The sequence below is a fragment of the Monopterus albus genome, unplaced genomic scaffold (genome assembly GCF_001952655.1).
Source record: "Monopterus albus unplaced genomic scaffold, M_albus_1.0 scaffold59.1, whole genome shotgun sequence".
NCBI lineage: Eukaryota > Metazoa > Chordata > Actinopteri > Synbranchiformes > Synbranchidae > Monopterus > Monopterus albus.
The window spans coordinates 1,219,988-1,238,481 of NW_018127939.1; the positions used below are offsets into that span (position 1 = coordinate 1,219,988).

The 18,494-nt window shown below is 43.0% G+C and overlaps 2 protein-coding genes across 2 annotated transcripts in view; one reads left to right on the forward strand and one right to left on the reverse strand.

The window, feature by feature from the left end:
• The window catches only part of nup205 (nucleoporin 205), an 18,413-nt gene extending 2,133 nt beyond the window's left edge, over nucleotides 1-16,280 (forward strand). Inside the window, exons 4-43 of the mRNA XM_020602967.1 lie at nucleotides 413-557; nucleotides 678-837; nucleotides 1,017-1,245; nucleotides 1,426-1,590; nucleotides 1,723-1,898; nucleotides 2,003-2,119; nucleotides 2,302-2,439; nucleotides 3,783-3,933; nucleotides 4,207-4,412; nucleotides 5,238-5,420; nucleotides 5,683-5,733; nucleotides 6,124-6,333; nucleotides 6,441-6,678; nucleotides 6,775-6,964; nucleotides 7,182-7,302; nucleotides 7,541-7,622; nucleotides 7,742-7,906; nucleotides 8,059-8,183; nucleotides 8,345-8,459; nucleotides 8,748-8,897; nucleotides 9,001-9,031; nucleotides 9,484-9,551; nucleotides 9,724-9,881; nucleotides 9,984-10,064; nucleotides 10,312-10,503; nucleotides 10,780-10,981; nucleotides 11,083-11,181; nucleotides 11,326-11,474; nucleotides 11,758-11,949; nucleotides 12,076-12,197; nucleotides 12,354-12,486; nucleotides 12,796-12,922; nucleotides 13,060-13,133; nucleotides 13,267-13,395; nucleotides 13,592-13,718; nucleotides 13,945-14,117; nucleotides 14,779-14,908; nucleotides 15,156-15,284; nucleotides 15,537-15,613; nucleotides 15,794-16,280. Coding sequence (XP_020458623.1) covers nucleotides 413-557; nucleotides 678-837; nucleotides 1,017-1,245; nucleotides 1,426-1,590; nucleotides 1,723-1,898; nucleotides 2,003-2,119; nucleotides 2,302-2,439; nucleotides 3,783-3,933; nucleotides 4,207-4,412; nucleotides 5,238-5,420; nucleotides 5,683-5,733; nucleotides 6,124-6,333; nucleotides 6,441-6,678; nucleotides 6,775-6,964; nucleotides 7,182-7,302; nucleotides 7,541-7,622; nucleotides 7,742-7,906; nucleotides 8,059-8,183; nucleotides 8,345-8,459; nucleotides 8,748-8,897; nucleotides 9,001-9,031; nucleotides 9,484-9,551; nucleotides 9,724-9,881; nucleotides 9,984-10,064; nucleotides 10,312-10,503; nucleotides 10,780-10,981; nucleotides 11,083-11,181; nucleotides 11,326-11,474; nucleotides 11,758-11,949; nucleotides 12,076-12,197; nucleotides 12,354-12,486; nucleotides 12,796-12,922; nucleotides 13,060-13,133; nucleotides 13,267-13,395; nucleotides 13,592-13,718; nucleotides 13,945-14,117; nucleotides 14,779-14,908; nucleotides 15,156-15,284; nucleotides 15,537-15,613; nucleotides 15,794-15,946 — 5,663 coding nt within the window. The 3' untranslated portion in view covers nucleotides 15,947-16,280. The remainder of the gene's footprint in view (nucleotides 1-412; nucleotides 558-677; nucleotides 838-1,016; nucleotides 1,246-1,425; nucleotides 1,591-1,722; nucleotides 1,899-2,002; nucleotides 2,120-2,301; nucleotides 2,440-3,782; nucleotides 3,934-4,206; nucleotides 4,413-5,237; nucleotides 5,421-5,682; nucleotides 5,734-6,123; nucleotides 6,334-6,440; nucleotides 6,679-6,774; nucleotides 6,965-7,181; nucleotides 7,303-7,540; nucleotides 7,623-7,741; nucleotides 7,907-8,058; nucleotides 8,184-8,344; nucleotides 8,460-8,747; nucleotides 8,898-9,000; nucleotides 9,032-9,483; nucleotides 9,552-9,723; nucleotides 9,882-9,983; nucleotides 10,065-10,311; nucleotides 10,504-10,779; nucleotides 10,982-11,082; nucleotides 11,182-11,325; nucleotides 11,475-11,757; nucleotides 11,950-12,075; nucleotides 12,198-12,353; nucleotides 12,487-12,795; nucleotides 12,923-13,059; nucleotides 13,134-13,266; nucleotides 13,396-13,591; nucleotides 13,719-13,944; nucleotides 14,118-14,778; nucleotides 14,909-15,155; nucleotides 15,285-15,536; nucleotides 15,614-15,793) is intronic.
• A 385-nt stretch (nucleotides 16,281-16,665) lies between these two features.
• The window catches only part of fgd4a (FYVE, RhoGEF and PH domain containing 4a), a 47,170-nt gene continuing 45,341 nt past the window's right edge, over nucleotides 16,666-18,494 (reverse strand). Inside the window, 2 exon segments of the mRNA XM_020602953.1 lie at nucleotides 16,666-18,377; nucleotides 18,476-18,494. The exon segment at nucleotides 18,476-18,494 is cut by the window's right edge and continues 17 nt beyond it. Of these exon segments, the coding sequence (XP_020458609.1) occupies nucleotides 18,108-18,377; nucleotides 18,476-18,494 (289 nt within the window). The 3' untranslated portion in view covers nucleotides 16,666-18,107.

Genomic DNA, 18,494 nt, shown 5'->3' on the forward strand with positions numbered 1-18,494 from the left:
GTTGCTCCGCTTTTTGGCTGGAGAGACGGTTCCTCTTCTCATTAAGCACATGAGATGCTGCACTGAAGAGTCTCTCACCGCTGACATGCTTTGTCGTTCATGGGAGACGCGTGATATAACAGCTCCAGCGTGAGTGAAACCTAGCCTGTGCTGCGCCAGGATATGATGGGCGGGGCAGGGCGGGGCATTTTCGGCGAGTTTTTTTTTATTCCGGCCCGAAATAAAAATGGCCTTTTCGGCCAAAAATTTTCGGTGGCCGAAATTTCGGTGCACCCCTAGTTATTATAGCTATTATGTTTTAGCTTGACCTGACCAAAACCATGAGTTGGAGATAAGCATTGTATAAGTTTCAGTAGTACAGACATTAACATTTCACACAGCTGATTATCTGAATATATTTGTCTTTATCCAGGTGAACACCAGCAGCCCAATTTCCCAGGTCTCACAAGAGGTCTAGTAGCTGTCCTGCTCTACTGGGATGGAAAGCTTTGTGTGTCTAACTCTCTGCGCACACTCATCCAGTCACGCCATGGCAAGACCTTCACCCTGGATCTAAGGTAAGAACTGGACAATGAGCATGCAATGACAAGTGCTTTAAAAAGGTTCCCTTGATGAACATGTTACTGTTCTATTGTTTTTAAAACATTTATTGTGCATCTATTTGTGTTCTCACTTAGTGGCGAGCTAGTGGCTTTGACAACACGTTTTACAGATGAACTGATGAGCCAGGGTCTGACCAAACGTATTCTAACGTTGGTCTCCGAGATCAGTGTGACGCGTGAGTTTGAACGGCTGCAGAAGGAGCGCGGCCTGGGCAATGAAAAGCACAGGAAGGAGGTGGGAGAAAAGTTTTTGTTGTACTTTGAAACAAAGATAATCTTCAGATTATATTAGTTTTTAGTCATGCCAGTGCAACACCAGTAGCTTTCTGGTAGTAACTGAAGTAGAAACATGTAGTGGAGGATTACACAGAGAGGAATATGGACAACATCTAATGCTCTCTCTACTGGCTTCAGGTTTCTGACCTCATCAAAGAATGCAGACAGGCACTGGCAGACAGCCTGTTTTCATGGACGTGCCAATCACCTTTGACTAAAGATGACACACTGGCTCTCATTGGCCACCTGGAGACAGTGACAGCTCAAGCTGATGGCTCACTGGACAGTGTGAACCTGGCTCTGGTCATGGCACTGCTATACTGCTTGGATGTTAGCTTTGTAGAGCAGGGAACTGAAGATAGAGAAGGTGAGAAGATGTTACTGACATTTTTAACTATGTTATAGGTGCAATATTTTTACATTTCATTAGTTACTTGTTAAATTAACTAAACACTTCACTATGTGCTGCTATGCACAAGACTGTTGTTAGTTTCATTGTTTTTCTTTGACTGGGGTGAAGGACCATCTCTGTGTTGTGTTTCTGTAGATCTTCTCCAGGCACTGCCGTTACTCACAGAGAGACAGTATGTGTCTGCAGTGCACAGTCGTTTGATGGACAACCAGCCATGGAAGCTTCCAGGCCTTCAGGCTGTGTGTCGGCTGGCCTGGGCTCTGTCTCTGAGGGTTCTTTCCCAGCTACCACAAGGATCTGGTAAGGACGACTTCTTGGACATGCATTAAATCTCTCTTATCCCTCTTTGAAGAAAGCCTTTTTGTACAAATATGAGTTCTCCAAGATGGTAGTCATTTAAATGTAGTTTATTTGTATTTTTGCATTGTGCAGCCCTGGTTGAATTCACTGAGGCAGATGAGGCTCTGGCTGACCAGGCTTTGCTGGGAGATGTGTTTTTGTTCATGAAGGAGGGCATGCTGGGATGCGAGAGTTTTTCCCAGGAAGAGTTTTACATCCGCCGCCTCCATTCTCTTATTACTGACTTCCTGGCACTCATGCCAATGAAAGTGAGAGATTTTTACTGAAGTAAATTGTATCAAGACATTCTCCAGTTACTTTGCATCTTTCATGCTTGCCTGAGTTAATATATGTGTCCTTGCTGTTTTTACAGGTGAAGCAGCTTCGTAACCGTGCTGATGAGGACGCCCGTCTGGTGCACATGTCCCTACAGATGGACAGCGAGCTTCCATCATCGTTGCGCAAGGACTTAGACCATCTCCTAATTCTCGTCAGTGATTTTTACAAACACATGCGCATGTACATACACATATCAGCATATTTGCATTACGTCACGTTTAATGTTTAATGGGTTTCTGATGATGCTGTATTATCCAACATCAGTGTAGTGATAGCAGGACTGAAATAAGCCAGATGTTTTCCACAGTGTTGGTTTCTGCTCTGTCTTCTCAGATAGGAGAGTTTTACAGTAAGGACACTTTTGGGTTGGAGTTGGGTCTGGAGTTCTGGTGTCCCACCGAGTCTCTCCAGCACACGTCCTTGCAGGGATCCTACCTGGGAATGGCGCTGCAAAGGCCTCCACATAAACAAGTAATGGCCATATTTTCTGGACTCGTAAATTTTAAAAAAGTTGTTGTTTAGAACTTCACAATCTTGAGAAAAGCAAATTTTTCCAAACCTTTTATACCTCTGTGCCAGGGACAGCTGTGTAGGGTTGTGTTATATTTTTGGGTTGTCTGTCCATCCCACTGTCGTGACTGCAATGTCTCAGAAATGCCTTGAGGGGATTTCTTCAGATGTGGCACAAACATCCACATGAATTCAAAGATGATGTGAGAAAGCTTTCTATCACTTCTCTGTACTCCTCTGTAAAAATGGTCTCTATGTGAAGACGGCATCAATCAATCAATCAATCAAACTTTGCCAAGTATTATTAAAACACAAGGAATTTAACTCCAGCTCAGTGGCTTCCGATGCGCACAGATAAACTGAATAAAAACCAGATAATATATAAATATTTACAAAAAATGACCTATTTAATATGTAAAATGATTACTGTATTTGCTACATCTGGTTCTGCATATAAACATAGGTTAAGTGTTCATCAGTGTGACGGTCCGGGGAAAGAAACTGTACTTGTGTCTGGTTGCTTTGGCGCACAGTGTCCTGTAGCATTGTCCAGAAAGGAGGGGGGGTTCAAACAGTTCGTGTCCAGGGTGTCTCAAGAAATCTTCTCTGTACTCCTTTTGACCCATGAGCTGGCACCGATGATCTTTTCTGCCGTCCTGACTATCTGCTGGAGTCTGTTCCTGTCCTGTTTGGTTGCCAAAGCAGACAGTGATGGATGAGCAGAAAACAGATTTGATGATTCCTCTGTAGAACTGTATCAGCAGCTCCTGAGGCAGGTTGAACTTCCTGATCTGATGCAGGAAGTACATCCTCAGCTGTGCCTTCTTGGTGACAGTGCTGATGTTGGACGACCACTTGAGGTCCTGGGAAACAGTGGAGCCCAGGAACTTGTAGGTCTCCACTGTGGATATGGTGCTGTTGAGGGGGGCTCCCCAAAAACTCCACTGCCACTTCCACTGTTCCACATGTTCAGGTTGTTATGACTACACCACAGGGCCAGCTGTTCCAGCTCCCATGTGTAGGCTGACTCATCACCATCTTTGATGAGATGATGACCGTTGTGTCAAATGCAAACTTCAGTGGAAAATGTTCACTAGAATCATAGAGTATAGTGATAACTTCTATCTTCTCAAAAAATACACTTAATATATCTCATTAAATTAATTCAAAGTCTTCACTATATATATTAAATTGGCCTGGACAGACATGCATGTAAACAGAAACTAGACTGGTTGTTGGAGACCTACAACGGTGAGGCAGTAATTCTAGTTTCTTTGTTTTTCTTTTTCTCTGCTCTGATGCAGGTGGTCCTGTCCAAGTTTGTGCGTCAGATGGGAGACCTTCTGCCTTCTACTCTCTACATCTCTTATCTCCGTATGCTGAAAGGCCTGGCCAATGGCCCTCAGTGTGCTCACTACTGTTTCAGCCTGCTTAAAACCAATGGAGCCACACACAGTAAGAGCAGACTGTGCAAAACCTCAGGAATACTTTTTCTGAGATTGAAGAAAAATATACATTTCAGAAATTGACACTGTGGAACATTTGGTGCCCAGCTTTGAACTTTTGGTGTGCAGCCTTTTGGAAAGAGTAACTGAATAGATTTTGTCGTAATCTATATTTTGAATTTCTGCCGGTAGATGACTGACTTTGGGTCTTTTTTACACTGGAAAAACTTGTAGTTTTATTTGAACACATACCCAAATGACAGCCACTTAACTATGTTTGCAGGTGACAACATTCAGGGAGTTTCAGGCAGCCCGGTGTCCTGGGAACATTTTTTTCACTCACTCATGCTCTACCATGAGAACCTGCGAAGAGACCTTCCAAATCCAGATGCCTCACACTACCGCCACCCACCACTAAGGGGCATCACCCAACGGGAGCTGGAAGGGCTCACCTCATTTTTGCAGTTACTCACCACCATCATTACATGGGTATGCAACAATGTTCACTAAGACTATGTTCACACTGCAAGCTGAAGTGACTCAAATCCGATCTTTTTGCCCAAATGTGACCCATATCCGATTTCCTTATGACAGTGTGAACAGCACAAATCCGATTTTTTTCAAATCCGGCCCAGGCCACTTTCATATGTGGTCCTAAATCGGATACATATCCGATGTTTTGCAATGCGACTTCAGTCTGAACGGCCATGTCGCATTTCATGCGATTTTTATGTCATTGAAATGCGACAGACGTCACAATTCTGCGCTGGAGGAGGCGAGGCCATAAGCAATATTTGTGCTCTCCTCCTTCTTGACGTTCTTCTTCTTATTATTTCTTTATTTCGATTGCACATTAACTGGTACATCGCTATGCACATGCTATCACGAGCTGTATCCATTTTTATTTCCGCAAACACAGCACGCTGTGTCTGACGTCATGTCCTCTTCTGCGCATGCGGGTCACCTCAGGGCCGTATACTGTTCACACATGAGACGGATGGCAGTCGCATTTAAATGACAGTGTGAACAACAGCGCAAAAAAATCGGATTTCGGCAAAAAATCCGATCTGAGCATTAAGACCTGCAGTGTGAACGTAGTCTAAAAGGCAGTGATATTTGATTTTGCGCTTATATTAAATGGATCATAAAACCAAATAGTATTCAAGATGAATGTGTGGTCAATTTATTTTGAATTTTTTATGTTCACCTTGCATCTTGGAAAACTCATCAGGTGGTTGAGAGTGTTCCTGTCTAATTGACCTGGGGTGTTCTGTGTGTGAATTATTATTATTATTATTTTTTTTTAAACCCTAGAGTGAAAATGCGAGACTGGCACTATGTGAGCATCCCCAGTGGACCCCAATTGTAGTCATGTTGGGGTTGCTACAGTGCAGCATTCCTCCTGTCCTGAAGGCTGAGCTCCTACACTGCCTGGCAGCCTTTGGGAAGTCACCAGAGATCGCTGCATCACTATGGCAGTCCCTGGAGTACACCCAGGTTAGGCTTTAAAAATTCTGCTAGTAAATAGCTGAGGTGGTCTATGTAAAAGCATCTTATGATTTTAAACAGATTACGGTTTGCTAGTGACAGTTGTCATATGAAGTTTCTCAAATGATAACAGGTGATTATCAGCCCTTTTGTCACCCTTGTCCTGAACACTTGATTTTTGTGCAGTTCTAATGTTGTTTTGCAGCTTGTGGTGTTAGAATTGTTTTTGTGTCAGATTTGTTAACAATTGCAGCTTGTTATCCTGCCCCAGATCCTTCAGACTGTTCGAGTCCCAGGACAGAAGCAGGCAGCTGGAATTGAGGTGAGTGAATCTGAAGTTTAATTCTCCCTTCTCAACCTAGTTTGAAAGGGTCTGTCTTTTTTGTCAGCTTTAAGATGGGCAAATTAGAAGGCCTAATAGCTGGTAAAGAGACCAGTTAGACCAATCAGAGCTGCAAACAAAGCATGTTGTTGTGATACAAGTAACAAATACTGGCTTGGAGATAAGTTATCTTTAAATAATATGTTGTGTTAAAATTAGCACTATTAGCAAAATTCTGTTGATTAGTGTTTTATGTGCAGGCTCTGTCATCAGTACAAAACTAGAAATTAACTGAATTTAATCTGTCATCACTGTAAAAACTTCTTGTTCATTGGCGATATAAAAAATCTGTAAGGAGCAAACTTTCTGATGGGTTTTCTCGGCTCTCAGGTTGAACTAAATGAGATTGAGTCGAGCTGCGAGGAGTACCCTCTGACACGAGGCTTCTGTCATCTGATGAGCATATTGGTTGAGAGCAGCCTGCCTGTTAATTTGGGGGCAGGGCTACGAGTTCCAGGCTTCCAGCCCTACCTGAACTTCCTACGTGACTCTGTCTTCCTTCCTTTTCCCACTAGAGCATATCGACGTCCCGCTGAGAAGGTAAACTGCTGTGTAGTGCTCTCCTGATGTCTTTACAAGTTCAAGCTCCTTGAACTACACATGAAACTGTTTATTTTTATTTTGCCTTTTCCTTTGCTGTCTCTTAGTGGGAGGTAGCTGATTCTGTCCTGGAGGTGTTCCACAAGCTACTGCGGGACTACGAGCCCCAGCCGACAGACTTTGTCCAGGAGATGGTGGAGCTGCAGGGTGAGCAGGTCCAGGCCTACAAACCTCCAGGCCACAGCATCATGTTCCATCTGCTCAACGATTCACCCATGCTCGTACTCTGCCTTAGCCTGCTGGAGGAGGGCGTACGCCAGCTGGACACCTATGCACCCTTTCCTGGTGAGAGAATGTGCAGCTACTGTCAGGGAAGGAGAGATCCTATGTGGTTGTGTGTGTGCTTGTGCTGATGACACCCTCCATTACTGTCTCCTACAGGTAAGAAGTACTTGGAGTCAGCGGTGCTGCACTGCCTCTGTCTGCTAGACCTGGCTCTGCAGAAGGAGGCAGTTTTCATGGATCTCCTCAGGGAGAGCCAGGCCTCACTGCTGGTTTCCCCCTTGGAGCAACTCCTCCAGGGGGTTAGTCCTCAAACACGAAGGGCCGATCACATCGTCAATATTGCCAGGTAAGAACATCCAGGTGGTAGGGTAAACTGTGGTTGTAATTTTTGTTGAATCAGTTTTTGTCTCTTGTGTCTATCCTTTTTGCATCTGTCCACTTTATAATTAGTAGACCTCAGTAGAACTAATAGTAGGTTAGGTATCAAGTCATTATATTCTTTGAAAGGCTGATCATCTCAGAATGGGCATAACTTAGTGGGGAGCCTTGTTTGTCCCTGTCAGGTATCTGTACCACAGCAGCTCAAACCCAGAGGCTGCCTTCCAAAGTGCCAAGATCTTGCGTTGCCTTGCTAACTACCCCAACATTCAAATTAGATTGGTGGGAGATTTCACACACAATCAGGTATGTGCAAATCTGACATTTACACTTTAAAGATAACTTTACCATTTAAACAGTTTTGCCATCTATAGTAAGCAGCTTGAAGCCTGAGAAATATTTTTATTTCAGTCTCAAGCCTCTGCATTAAGTCATACATAAACCCCAAAGTTTGTTTTTGTTTCAAAAATATATATTGCTTTGCTGTACAACAGTATGATGTACAAACTTGAGTCTAAATGAACTTTTTGCATCTGTGGCTCAGGCTGTGAGTGAAAAGCTGATGGCAGGCTTTGTGGAGTGTCTGGACAATGAAGAGGCAGAGGAGGGAACGGAGAAAGGCGATGGTGGGAGAGCTGTTCCTTGTCTTTGTGATCTTTTGTGTTTGATTTAATTCCTGCGGTTTCAACACAGTGAAATCTAAATATGTGTATTAACACACTGTCACTTAACTGTTCATCTCTAGACTCAGACTCACAAAAGAAGGTGGCAAGAATCCGACATGAAACCCAGATTCATATCCTGAATCTGCTCATCACCTCCTTGGAGCTGAAGACGCCCAATCTGGCCCTTTATCTTTTAGGTTTTGAAGTCAAGAAGCCTGTGTTGTCCACTAACCTTCAGGACCCAGGTCAGGTTCTGGCCTTAGGAGCTGACATGTTGCATTTGGTGGCTGTTGTGATTTTAGCATCATTTTTGGGTTCTGGGACAGATAGAAATAAGGATCAGATGAAGTGATATCTCTTTGAGGACTGGAGGACATGAATGTTCACTGTGTCGTAGGTGTGTTGGGGTGTCCACGGAGCTGCCTGCACGCTATCCTGAGTTTGCTGCAGAGAGGCACAGAGAAGAGATCAGGACCGGTACTCACACAGCAGGCACCGAACCTAGCTGAGCTCTGCTACCAGGTACTGTTCATCCTCTGCTCAGAGTAGCACATTAACTGTTTTTTTTTTTTTTTTTTTGGATGAATAGGATGAATGTGTGCATGGAATAAATGTGTGGGCTATCTGCATATTCAGATTACTTGTACTTGTTTCAGTGTTTCTCTCATTTTGTCATTCCTTAGGTGATCTACCAGCTGTGTGCTTGCCCAGACACATCTGGACCCACCATGCGTTATTTGAGGACCAGCCAGGACTTTCTGTTCTCTCACCTGCAGCACCTACCGTTTATTCTGCCGAGTGAGTACAGGATCCCCATATGGTAACAAAATCATTAGAGACTTGATAAGACAGAGGAAAATAGGAAAGCAGGAAATTCAGGACCATTAATAGGCATTAGTGGTTTTATTGTATCCCTGCTGAAACGGGCTGATAAATTGAAAAATTGTAAATAAAAATAAAAAACAGGAAATAGAAGCAATGACAAACACCTTTAATTTTGCAGACATCTGTATGTCACAGAAAAAAAAAAGTGCAAATTGTTGGTGTAAATGCAATGACAGTAATTGTCTTTTCTTATTGCCTCAGGTAACCAGATCGCTGCCCTTTCCCAGATGTCCTGGTTGATGAAAACAGCTGCAATCGAGCTGAGAGTGACCTCACTGAACCGTCAACGTTCACATACACAACGTCTTGTCAGCCTCCTGCTAGATGACCAACCAAACACTCAACATTCAGGTACTGGACGTGTTGTCAGAGGTGTTTGTAAGTGCTTGAAATGTCTTAAAATTCTCCAGCATAAATTTTTGTGATGCAAGCCTGTAATCGTTGGTGTTTTTAGTGGATAAGTACATGTTCAAATTTATGCGCAAGTAAAAAAACAAAAAATTTTAATGTTCTTTCCTGGAAACTTAAAAAACTAGAATGACTTCTTTAAAGTTCTGTGCCTTCGCAAACCAGTCAAATTCCTGGGAATGAGCTCACTGACCTTGACCTTTGACCACCAGAATCTGATAACTTCATCCTTGAGTCCCAATAGACACTTGTGCCAAATTTGAAGAAATTCCCTCAAGTCGTTCTTGAGATATTGCATTTACAACAATGTAATGAATAGATGGACAATCCAAAACTATAATGTCTCCTGCTGCGGTTATTGGTGGTGTGGAGGCATAAAAATTTTATTTACCAATACTTACAGATAGTCAGAATGTACAAAAGTAATGATCACACAGTTAAGCTTATTAATGTATGAACTGAAGAACCTCATTGTTTGTTTGTTTGTTTGTTTGTTTATTTATTTATTTATTTGTTGTTTTATTTTTAGGGAATCGGGCATGGAGGAAGAAACCAGATCGGTCAGCGGTTTCCTGCATTTTGACACAGTATCTAAAGGTCTGTGGCATTTTAGTACACAAATCAAATATTAACTAAATATGATTAGCAGTGGAGCTTTCTTCAGTGCTCGATGTTCGAGTCAACATTTAATTCTCTGTTTTTTCTTTTAAGTGTGATATCAGATTGTTTTTACTTTTATCCTCATCTTGTTTTTGTTTGATGTCATCAGTGCGCAGAAAGTTGCTGAGTGTGCTGGACGCCATTGATTTCAGTCAGGACATGCCTGAGCTGCTGCAGCTAGACTTTTTTGAGCGCACTCAAATAGAGCAGGTGATCTCCAACTGTGAGCATGTCAATGAGCAGGGACACACTGTGTGCAACGTTAAGGTGGGTTTGTAAGTTGAACATGTAGTCTTTTCTTTCTCTGACGTGTCGTTTCAACAGTTTTTCATGTGGCCCTTCACTGATTCCTTCATGTTTTCCTCACAGTTACTTCATAGAGTGTTGGTTGCTGAAGTGAATGCACTACAAGGAATGGCAGCCATTGGACAGAGGCCCCTGTTACTGGAGGTCAGTGAACTAAAACTAATCCAGTTTCTTTTATGTATAATTTCTTATGCAGTTGACTATAAGTTTTGAAATGTGGGTTCTAACTATTATTAACATTTTGAAATTACTCCCTTTTACCAAACTCTGTTGACTCACTGTTATTCACGTTTGTTTCCATCACCAATGCTTTGAGTCCTGTGAAAATAAAAATGGGAGCAAAAAATGTTTTCCATATAGTCATTTCAGTCATTTGGGTGTACTCCTCCAGGAGGTGAATTCAATCCTTCAGCAGGTGGTGGAACGGAATCGCGTTCGTCGAAGTCTCAGTGCAAAGCGACATGCGCTGCAGTCCTGGAGAAGCCTGGTGGAGACGCTGCTGACTGCTTGCCCTGCTGATCTCATACCTGCTGATGACAGACAGCTCATCATCAGAGATCTTCTGCTAGACCTGCACGATAAGGTCGCATAGAGGGTGAAACTATTGTAGCCATAATAGGACATTTTGCTGTTTGAATGTAGGAATTCATTCAAAGTTTTGGCAAGGCACAACTGAAACCAGTATCATAGTAAGAACATCTTAAGGGTGTTAAGGATTTCATTCAGAGCTCATGTGTATTGAATGACTCAAAGTAATGAAAAACATGAAGGAAGTTCATGCAAGAGTTCATATAACAATTAGCCCAAATCTACAGATTGCTAAAAGAACTAACTAAAAATGTTGTCTTGCATAGTCCAGGTGTTATCTGAGGATGCAGCAGGAGAACTGATGCCCATTGTTGCTGGGGCAGTCTTCACTCTGACAGCCCATCTCAGCCAATCAGTGCTGTCTGAACAGCAGCAGGGGGTGGGATTAGAAGCATCCTCTGGCTTTGCCTCCATCGCCAACTCTGCCCTGCACCTGATCCTCCGCAAACTTCTGGACTTCATCCTTTGTACTGGTTGGCAATGACATAAAACCCTTTTCAGTCATAAACCCTCATTCCCCACATGGAGTGCGTTGTCAGATTAGAATGTATAATATTGTGTTTTGCACTCGAAGGTGGTGGATACCAGCGTCTCCGTGCTCACCTGTATGGCTCTCTACTATACTACCTTCAAATTGCCCAGAAACCCGAAGAACCAGACACTCTGCAGACAGGTACAGGAAAAAGTCTGGAAAATATGCAGAATTAATTTTGATAATTTAAGAACCTCTTGTTAGAAGTTGTCAGGATGTTGCAGGTCAGTGTTTTACAGATTTTTATGTATCATTTAAATAAAATCTCACTCCATCCCCCTCCAGCAGGGAAAGCAATGTGGGAGCGCCTCACAGCTCCTGAAGATGGTTTCTCCAAACTGCAGAGAGAAAACCTTGTTATAATTGAGAGCTATGGCAAGGCTCTTATGGAGGTTGTATGTAGAGATGCTTGTGATGGCCATGAAATTAGCAGGGTAAGAACCAAACCATCCACTTTTTAAAGTGTGTGGCCACATTCAGGCTCATGTTGATATTTTTATTTTACATATTACATTTTGAATACCATTTATCAAAGATGCATCAGTTTTCTAATGAATGTTCTGTCAAATACTATATTATGTCCCATCAGCATTTGGAGTAATACTTTTATTACTGTATCACACATTTTATGACAAATACCTTTATATTTTATTGTCCTAGCGTTGCTCTTTGTATGTGCTTCTTTTGTTATCCCTTTCTCCTCCTTTGGTCTATCAGATGTTGGCCCTGGCAGTACTGGACCGGATCCTGACCATAGACCGTCAGAATCAGTGGCTGGTTTATGTTTGCAACAGTGGTTACCTGCGGTCAGTGGTGGAGAGCCTGAGACTGGACGACATTGCCCTGCAGAGCCTGCTCACACCTCAGCTACCCCTCCTCAAACCCCTCTATATCTACGAGAGCAAGATGGTGAGGGTGTCATTAAAGAAACTGTTTTGTGCAAGGATCTTCAGAGGTCCTATAGGACCAGAAGTGTCTGCCTAAAAAGCTCGTTAAGTAATTGATGAAGGCACAAACCTTGCTGTGTGTTTTCAGGCTCTGCTGACTCGTGTGGCTAAGACTGGCCAGGGAGCTGTAGAGCTGCTACGCTGTGGCGTGGTGGCACAGCTGATTGAGTGCCAGGTGTTTGATATGGTACCTGAGAGCGATGTACATAGGTATGGATGTTGATGTGCTTTCCTGTAATGTATATTGAAAGAAATGAGAAGCTGAAGTAAAAGACTTAACCTTCTTTTTCACTTTTCCAGAGCTCAGTTGTGTAAATGTACATTTATCTTTCTTTGAATTTGTGATTGTGTCCTTGTGGTCTTCAGAGTGATGAGGGACCCTTCAGGCTTCATCCCGAGCCCTATGGACCGCTACAGGCAGATTCTTTTACCAACCCTGAGGCTCTTTCAAGTGATCCTGACATCTACCACCATGAATCACCAGCAAGGGGCAGCACAGGTAAGCACAGAAGGTTGAATTCTGACCTGATCTGATTTTTAGAAACATTTTACCCTGAAAATCTTAAGTCAGTATGTTTGTAATTAATACAGTCCATCATTAAATGTTGCCTCATCCCTTCTCTGGCTATGTTAAGATTGTATCGTTGGCAACTTGAATTTACACTATCAGAATGCAAAGAGAGTTCAGTGCATGGGATTGTAAACATTTCATTATAAAATAATGTTCATGTTTGTGAAAGTTACAAAAGTTTTATAAATGTTGCATCTACAGTCTAATTATTTGATAATGCTGTATGTGTGTTTGTAGGTTCTCCAGTGGCTAATTGTTCATGGAGACACAATTCAGTCCCTGTTGCGCTGTCAGGAGCTCAGTATGGGAGCTTTGCAGGAGCTCTCTTTGCTTACTGGCATCATCAGTAAGACAGCTCTGCCAGGTGCAAAGATAACCAAGCTGAAAGTGACTTTACTTTTTTAATTCAGCTTGCTATGTGTTGTTTTTCCACATTTTCATCCAAGCCACATGTTGGTGACTAAATGAATGGTGGTGTTTATGAACTGCTTGGTGTCTTAGGTGCCCTAGAGACGAGTGGGGAGGTCAGCAGTGCTGCTGTAATGGAGTTCCAGGGTCACATCAACAGATTCCAGGTTGGACAGCTGGAGCTGTTTTTGTCATCTCTAAAATATATAAGTTTTAACTGTCTTCTTCTCTATCCTCCCAATTGTGCTTTCACTTGGTAATGTCTGTTTGTTTTTGTTTTTTTTGTTGTTTTATTTTTAGCGTCTGTGTCTCTCATTGCTTGGTCGTCTGGCAGGCAGTGAGCGGGAGAGGTTGCTAAAACAGGCTGAGATCGCTGCACCTGGTGACTCAGCAGAACAGCGAGAGCAGATGGAGGTGGCCATGCAACAGGTTTGGGGAAAAAAAGAGTGCTATAAATGGAGTAATACAAAATTAATATGGGTGAGACAGCACATGTGGATGGGTGAATGTGTAAAGTGCTTTGTCCAGGTATGATAGAAAAGCACTGTATAAGTGCAGTCTATTTACCATTATTCATAGGCTCAGCATTGTCAGGGACCTGAGAGATGCTGTCCTCTGTCCCCAGGTGTGCGCTAACATCATGGAGTACTGCCAAGCGCTGCTGCTACAGAGCTCAGCCCAGGCCCAGTTCAGCATCTGCCTCTTCAGCCCATCAGGCAGTGAACCAGCTGGCAGAGATGGAGGGTGCACAGGTCAGTAATTTGAAAAGGAATTTGACTCAGGTCATGTATACTGTATAAAAAGCCATACTTTTATAGCAATAGCATCGCGTGAAATTCCCTTTTCGGTGTCTGATATCAGTTTAAATGCATATAATCAAATATGCCCCCTTTCTGAAGGCACTTTTAGCTTTTACCACAATTTGGCTTTTTATTTTTGGTAAGTATGAGTCTGAACCATCACTCTAATTTCTTAAAGATCTTTCATCCACTCTGCCATCGATGCCATACTCCCGGGCACCCAGCTTGGGTCTGGTCCTGTACCTGCTGAAAAACAGTGCTGCAGACTTCTTCCGATTCCACCAGTGTCACAGACAGAGCCTAGGCAAGCTGCAGAGCCTGGATCAGCTGCCCCCTGAGGAGCTCAAAGAGGTAATGGTGGACTAATGCACAATCTCACCCTCACCACACTGTTGTACAAATTGGGCAAACTGTATTTTCCTTACAAATGGGGCAGCTGTGGCTCAGGAGGGAGAGCAGCAGTGAGAGCAGCTATGCTGTATGGGTTAGAGACTGTAGCAGTGAGGAAAAGACGAGAGGCAGAGATGGAGGTAGCAGAGATGAGTATGTTGAGGTTCTGTTTAGGAGTGACCAGGATGGACAGGATTAGGAATGAGCACATCAGAGGGACAGCTCAGGTTGGCTGTTTTGGGGACAAGGTCAGAGAGGCCAGATTGAGATGGTTTGGACATGTGCAGAGGAGGGATAGTGGTTATATTGGTAGAAGGATGTTGGAGATGGAGCTGCCAGGCAAGAGGTCAAGAGGAAGGCCAAGGAGGAGATATATGGATGTGCTAAAAGAGGACATGACGTTAACTGGGGTGAGAGTAGAGGATGCCGAGGATAGAGTTAGGTGGAACAGATGATTTGCTGTGGTGACCCCTAATGGGAACAGCCGAAAGAAGAAGTCCATATGATGGATTTTAAAAGTAAAGGTAAGCAAAGACATACCTAATGAGTAGTTTTTTAATTTAAACATCATGGCCCCGTCATGGTTTGTCTCCAGTTCTAACTATAGACATATTCTCTGCAGTTGTGCCAAGGTCTGGTGTCAGGCCCAGGAGGGGTGGAGAAGATCTCATCAGTCCAGAGGAACCTGCTGGCCAAGAGGCGACTGGTCCAGCTCATCAACAACAGAGCCAAGCTGCTGGCCCTGTGCTCCTGTATCCTTTGGGTTCTTCCTAGCACACTTGTACTCATAGCACTAATAGGGTTAGACTGAAGAAGCTTTTTTTGGACCCCTCTCAGCACACCAGAATTAAATATCCATTTATGTCCTATTCATTGTTCAGTCCATGCTTTCCCTGAATTATATGTATTTGTCTTAAGGAGCTCTCTTCAGTAAGGCAGAATAAACACCATGCCACATCATGAGATGCTGTGAAATGCCTTGACCTGCCTCTTTCTCAGATGTTATCGAGACTTGTTTGTTTGTATTGTGGCGCCACCTAGAGTACTACCTGTTGCATTGTACCCCCACTGACCCCAGGGGCTCCCTGTTGCCTTCAGCCAGCTTATACAGATCACGCCTTACAGAGGGTGAGAGAAGATGTTAAAGATATATGCATGTTTATCCCAGGTTTAGATTCAGTTCACTGTAAGTCAGCCTTAGGAAGCCTTTTAACAACACAAACTGTAAGAATGAATTGGATGTGTTTTACAACTGGTTGATGGGAGCAGACTTATCAGTCAGGAGACAGAGGTAAAACTGCTGTTCTTCCCTGGCTGTGGAACTGAATGAATCTAACTTTACTGTAATAATTGTGTGTTTTATAAACCCATTGTCTTCAGATTCATTTGGGGGACTACAGGCAAGTGGAGGTCGTGGACTCGGCCTTTCCCGAGTCAGCCAGCAAGACCTGGACCTGGTAAGAAATTGCAATAAACTGTTGGATGTTGGCAATAAATGTTGCACAGGTTACCCTAATACATTTGTTCTTGAAATGTGTGCTTTGACAAACTTGTCATTAATCATTGTTTGTCTTGACATACACATGCATTGTCTCTACACCTATGGTATTCCTGATCCCTGTGTCTTGTTTGTCCAGCTGAAGAGTGACATGGCTGCAGGTTTCGGAGAGGCTCTGCAGAAGAAGCTGCTGGAGGTGGAGGGCCTGTACAGCCAAGTTCGCTCCCGATACACCTTCATCCAGGCACTGGTTCGCAGGATCCGCGGCCTGCTCCGACAGCCAAAAAGCTGAGAAAGACACACAACAACTGGCGAAGATACAAATTTTCAGTTTCTTATTGAAACCAACCTTCTGCCAAGCATAGGCATGAGCAACTGCAGAAGACTTTAAAGGACTTTCTGGCAACATCATTCCTTTTTACTGACCTGTACCAGCTCCTGAGTATTGCTGGATGTTACTGCCATCACAGCACTTGGTCCATTTTGTGTGACCAGTCTTAATATTGACTAACCTGCTACAAGGGTTACTCAAAAGTAACTCAAAAATTTTTACTTGTTAGGAAGAATTAGAACTTTTCTTTTGTCTGGTTTCTCTTTTGTGAAAATAAACATTTTTAAATCTGTCAAATACTTGACTAATTCACACTCACCATACAACAAACCACCTAAACTATATGGTTTTTTTTTGTGATGGTGTCTGCTGAGAGGCAGGTGGGTAAGTACACCGTTAGTATGACTAGGAAAGTCTCTCAGATAGATGTCAGCAGTTTTCTAGGGTTTAATGCAACACTATTCAGTGTTAACCACTCCTGACAAATTACTGCAGCTATTTGCATGTCTGGGGTGACACATTGTGAGAATCTTATCGGAAGCAAAACATGGAACTAGGGTGTAGTTTCTTTGTGAAAGTAACATTTTGACAAAGTGACAAAACGTGTTTGATTGGATGTGCTAAGATACACACTTAGGCTGTGCGCTTCAGGCAGTAATTTAACATTACAAACAAGCTAAATGCACATACAGCATGTTTAATCTTGTTTTATTTTCTTGGAAGGTACACTTTTAAGACTAAAGTGCATAGTTTCTTAGACCTTCAGGAAGGGGATGAGAAGACAAAAATCTAGATATACTGTACATTCAGGCAGGGAAGTTTTGTGCTCTGGATTATTTTATTTGAATACAGAGGAGGGGACAGTTCAGAGGAGTAAGCACCAGCATTGAGCACAGAGGGAACTCTGCAACTGGGAACCAAGTGAATGAACTCACACTGTGGAAAATATAGGCACATCCCCCCCCCAGTCAGTCCTGCACTGTAACTTGTTTGTCACAATGAAGAACCTAGGTGACACATCTTAGTGGAAAAACATCTGCTCAGCAAAAAATAAAACTTGCCTACTACACTATTGTTTAACAGATCATGCTTGATACTCTATAAATTACTTTTAAATAAAATTAATTACAGCATTAAAAACATTTACACTTCTTGCACCAGCTTTCTATATCTGTGATTGTGCTGCATTTGCATCTAAATAGAAAACTGCCACACGGATAGTGATCCCTGCTCATGTCTTTTCACCTAAACTGAGGTCCACAGCTGTCCTATAGTTAAACTATGCCTTAGCCTCCATTTTGCACATAAATGAGTATCATCCATCATTTACTGTGCTATAATGGAACATCATTCTCCCCTATCCCTGTTATAGGGCATTATGACGTTGGTAGTTACGACATTATAGTCTGGTCAACTGTACAGTATATGTTCAAAATGCACTACAGGGTTGGTACATCTAGTTGCTACATTTTCAGAGGGAGTAGAGAGGAGACATGAGATTATTCAACAACATAATTTTCCCTGTTTTGGATCCATCTTCTCAGGGGGTACTGTAAGTGCTTCAAATCGTCCTTTTTTTCTATGTAATAGAAACATGGACCAGGACTGATTTCTGTACATAAATAACAGTTGAAAGGAAAAGCATACTGTACATGTACACAGCTGAGTTACAGCACCAGCAGACTTTGTTTCAATGGTCCTTTTGTTTTGATTAACATCCTATACAGGATACTATGTGAGTCTGGTGCAGACCATGGGCTTAAGAGGAGTTGACACAAGTCCATGAAGAACAGTGACAGGAAGTCAAACAATCCTGAGGTCCCCTCTGGTCTAGTGCTGATTGTACCAGACATGTTCTTTAGTACTTCAGCACAGCTCTAGCAGTGAATTAGAAGCTCCCTTGTTGCTTTCTGAGAAAATCCAGGAGGAAACATGGAAAGACGAGAGTGACAAGAAAAGGCAGCTTATCCAGCACTTTGTCTTTAAGATTCAAATTCAAGCACAGCATGGAAAGGGCATGTTTGCATTTTGTTTGTGCACTAAACATCTGCACACCCAGTGTTTGTTTTCTGTTTGTTTTGTTTAACAATCCAACAGCAGTTTGCTTGTTGAAAACACATCCTTATGTGCTATCAGTAGCCGCTTCCTGTGTGTTATTGTTGTCCATCATGTGTGCATTGCTTTCGTTGGTCTGAGGGGATTCTGGCTTCTCTCCTGTCACTGCTACGCGAATCACTTTGAGCCAGCGCTGCTTAAGTTCTTCAGTTTCAGCAAAAAAGTTGTGGATGGACCTGGACTGTGAGAGGCGGAAGCTGGCTGGAGGGTCTGCAGGCCGGGCGCTGTCATCCACAGAATAACCCAGAAGAGGGATGGTACATTGGGCCTTTACGTCCTGAGAGAACAGCCAAGAAGAAGAGAATGTCATCACTATGAACGCCTGGGAAATCAACCTATGAGATCAGATTTCTGCTTCGTGCTCCCGGTATTTACCTGCGGAGCTCTGTAGAGG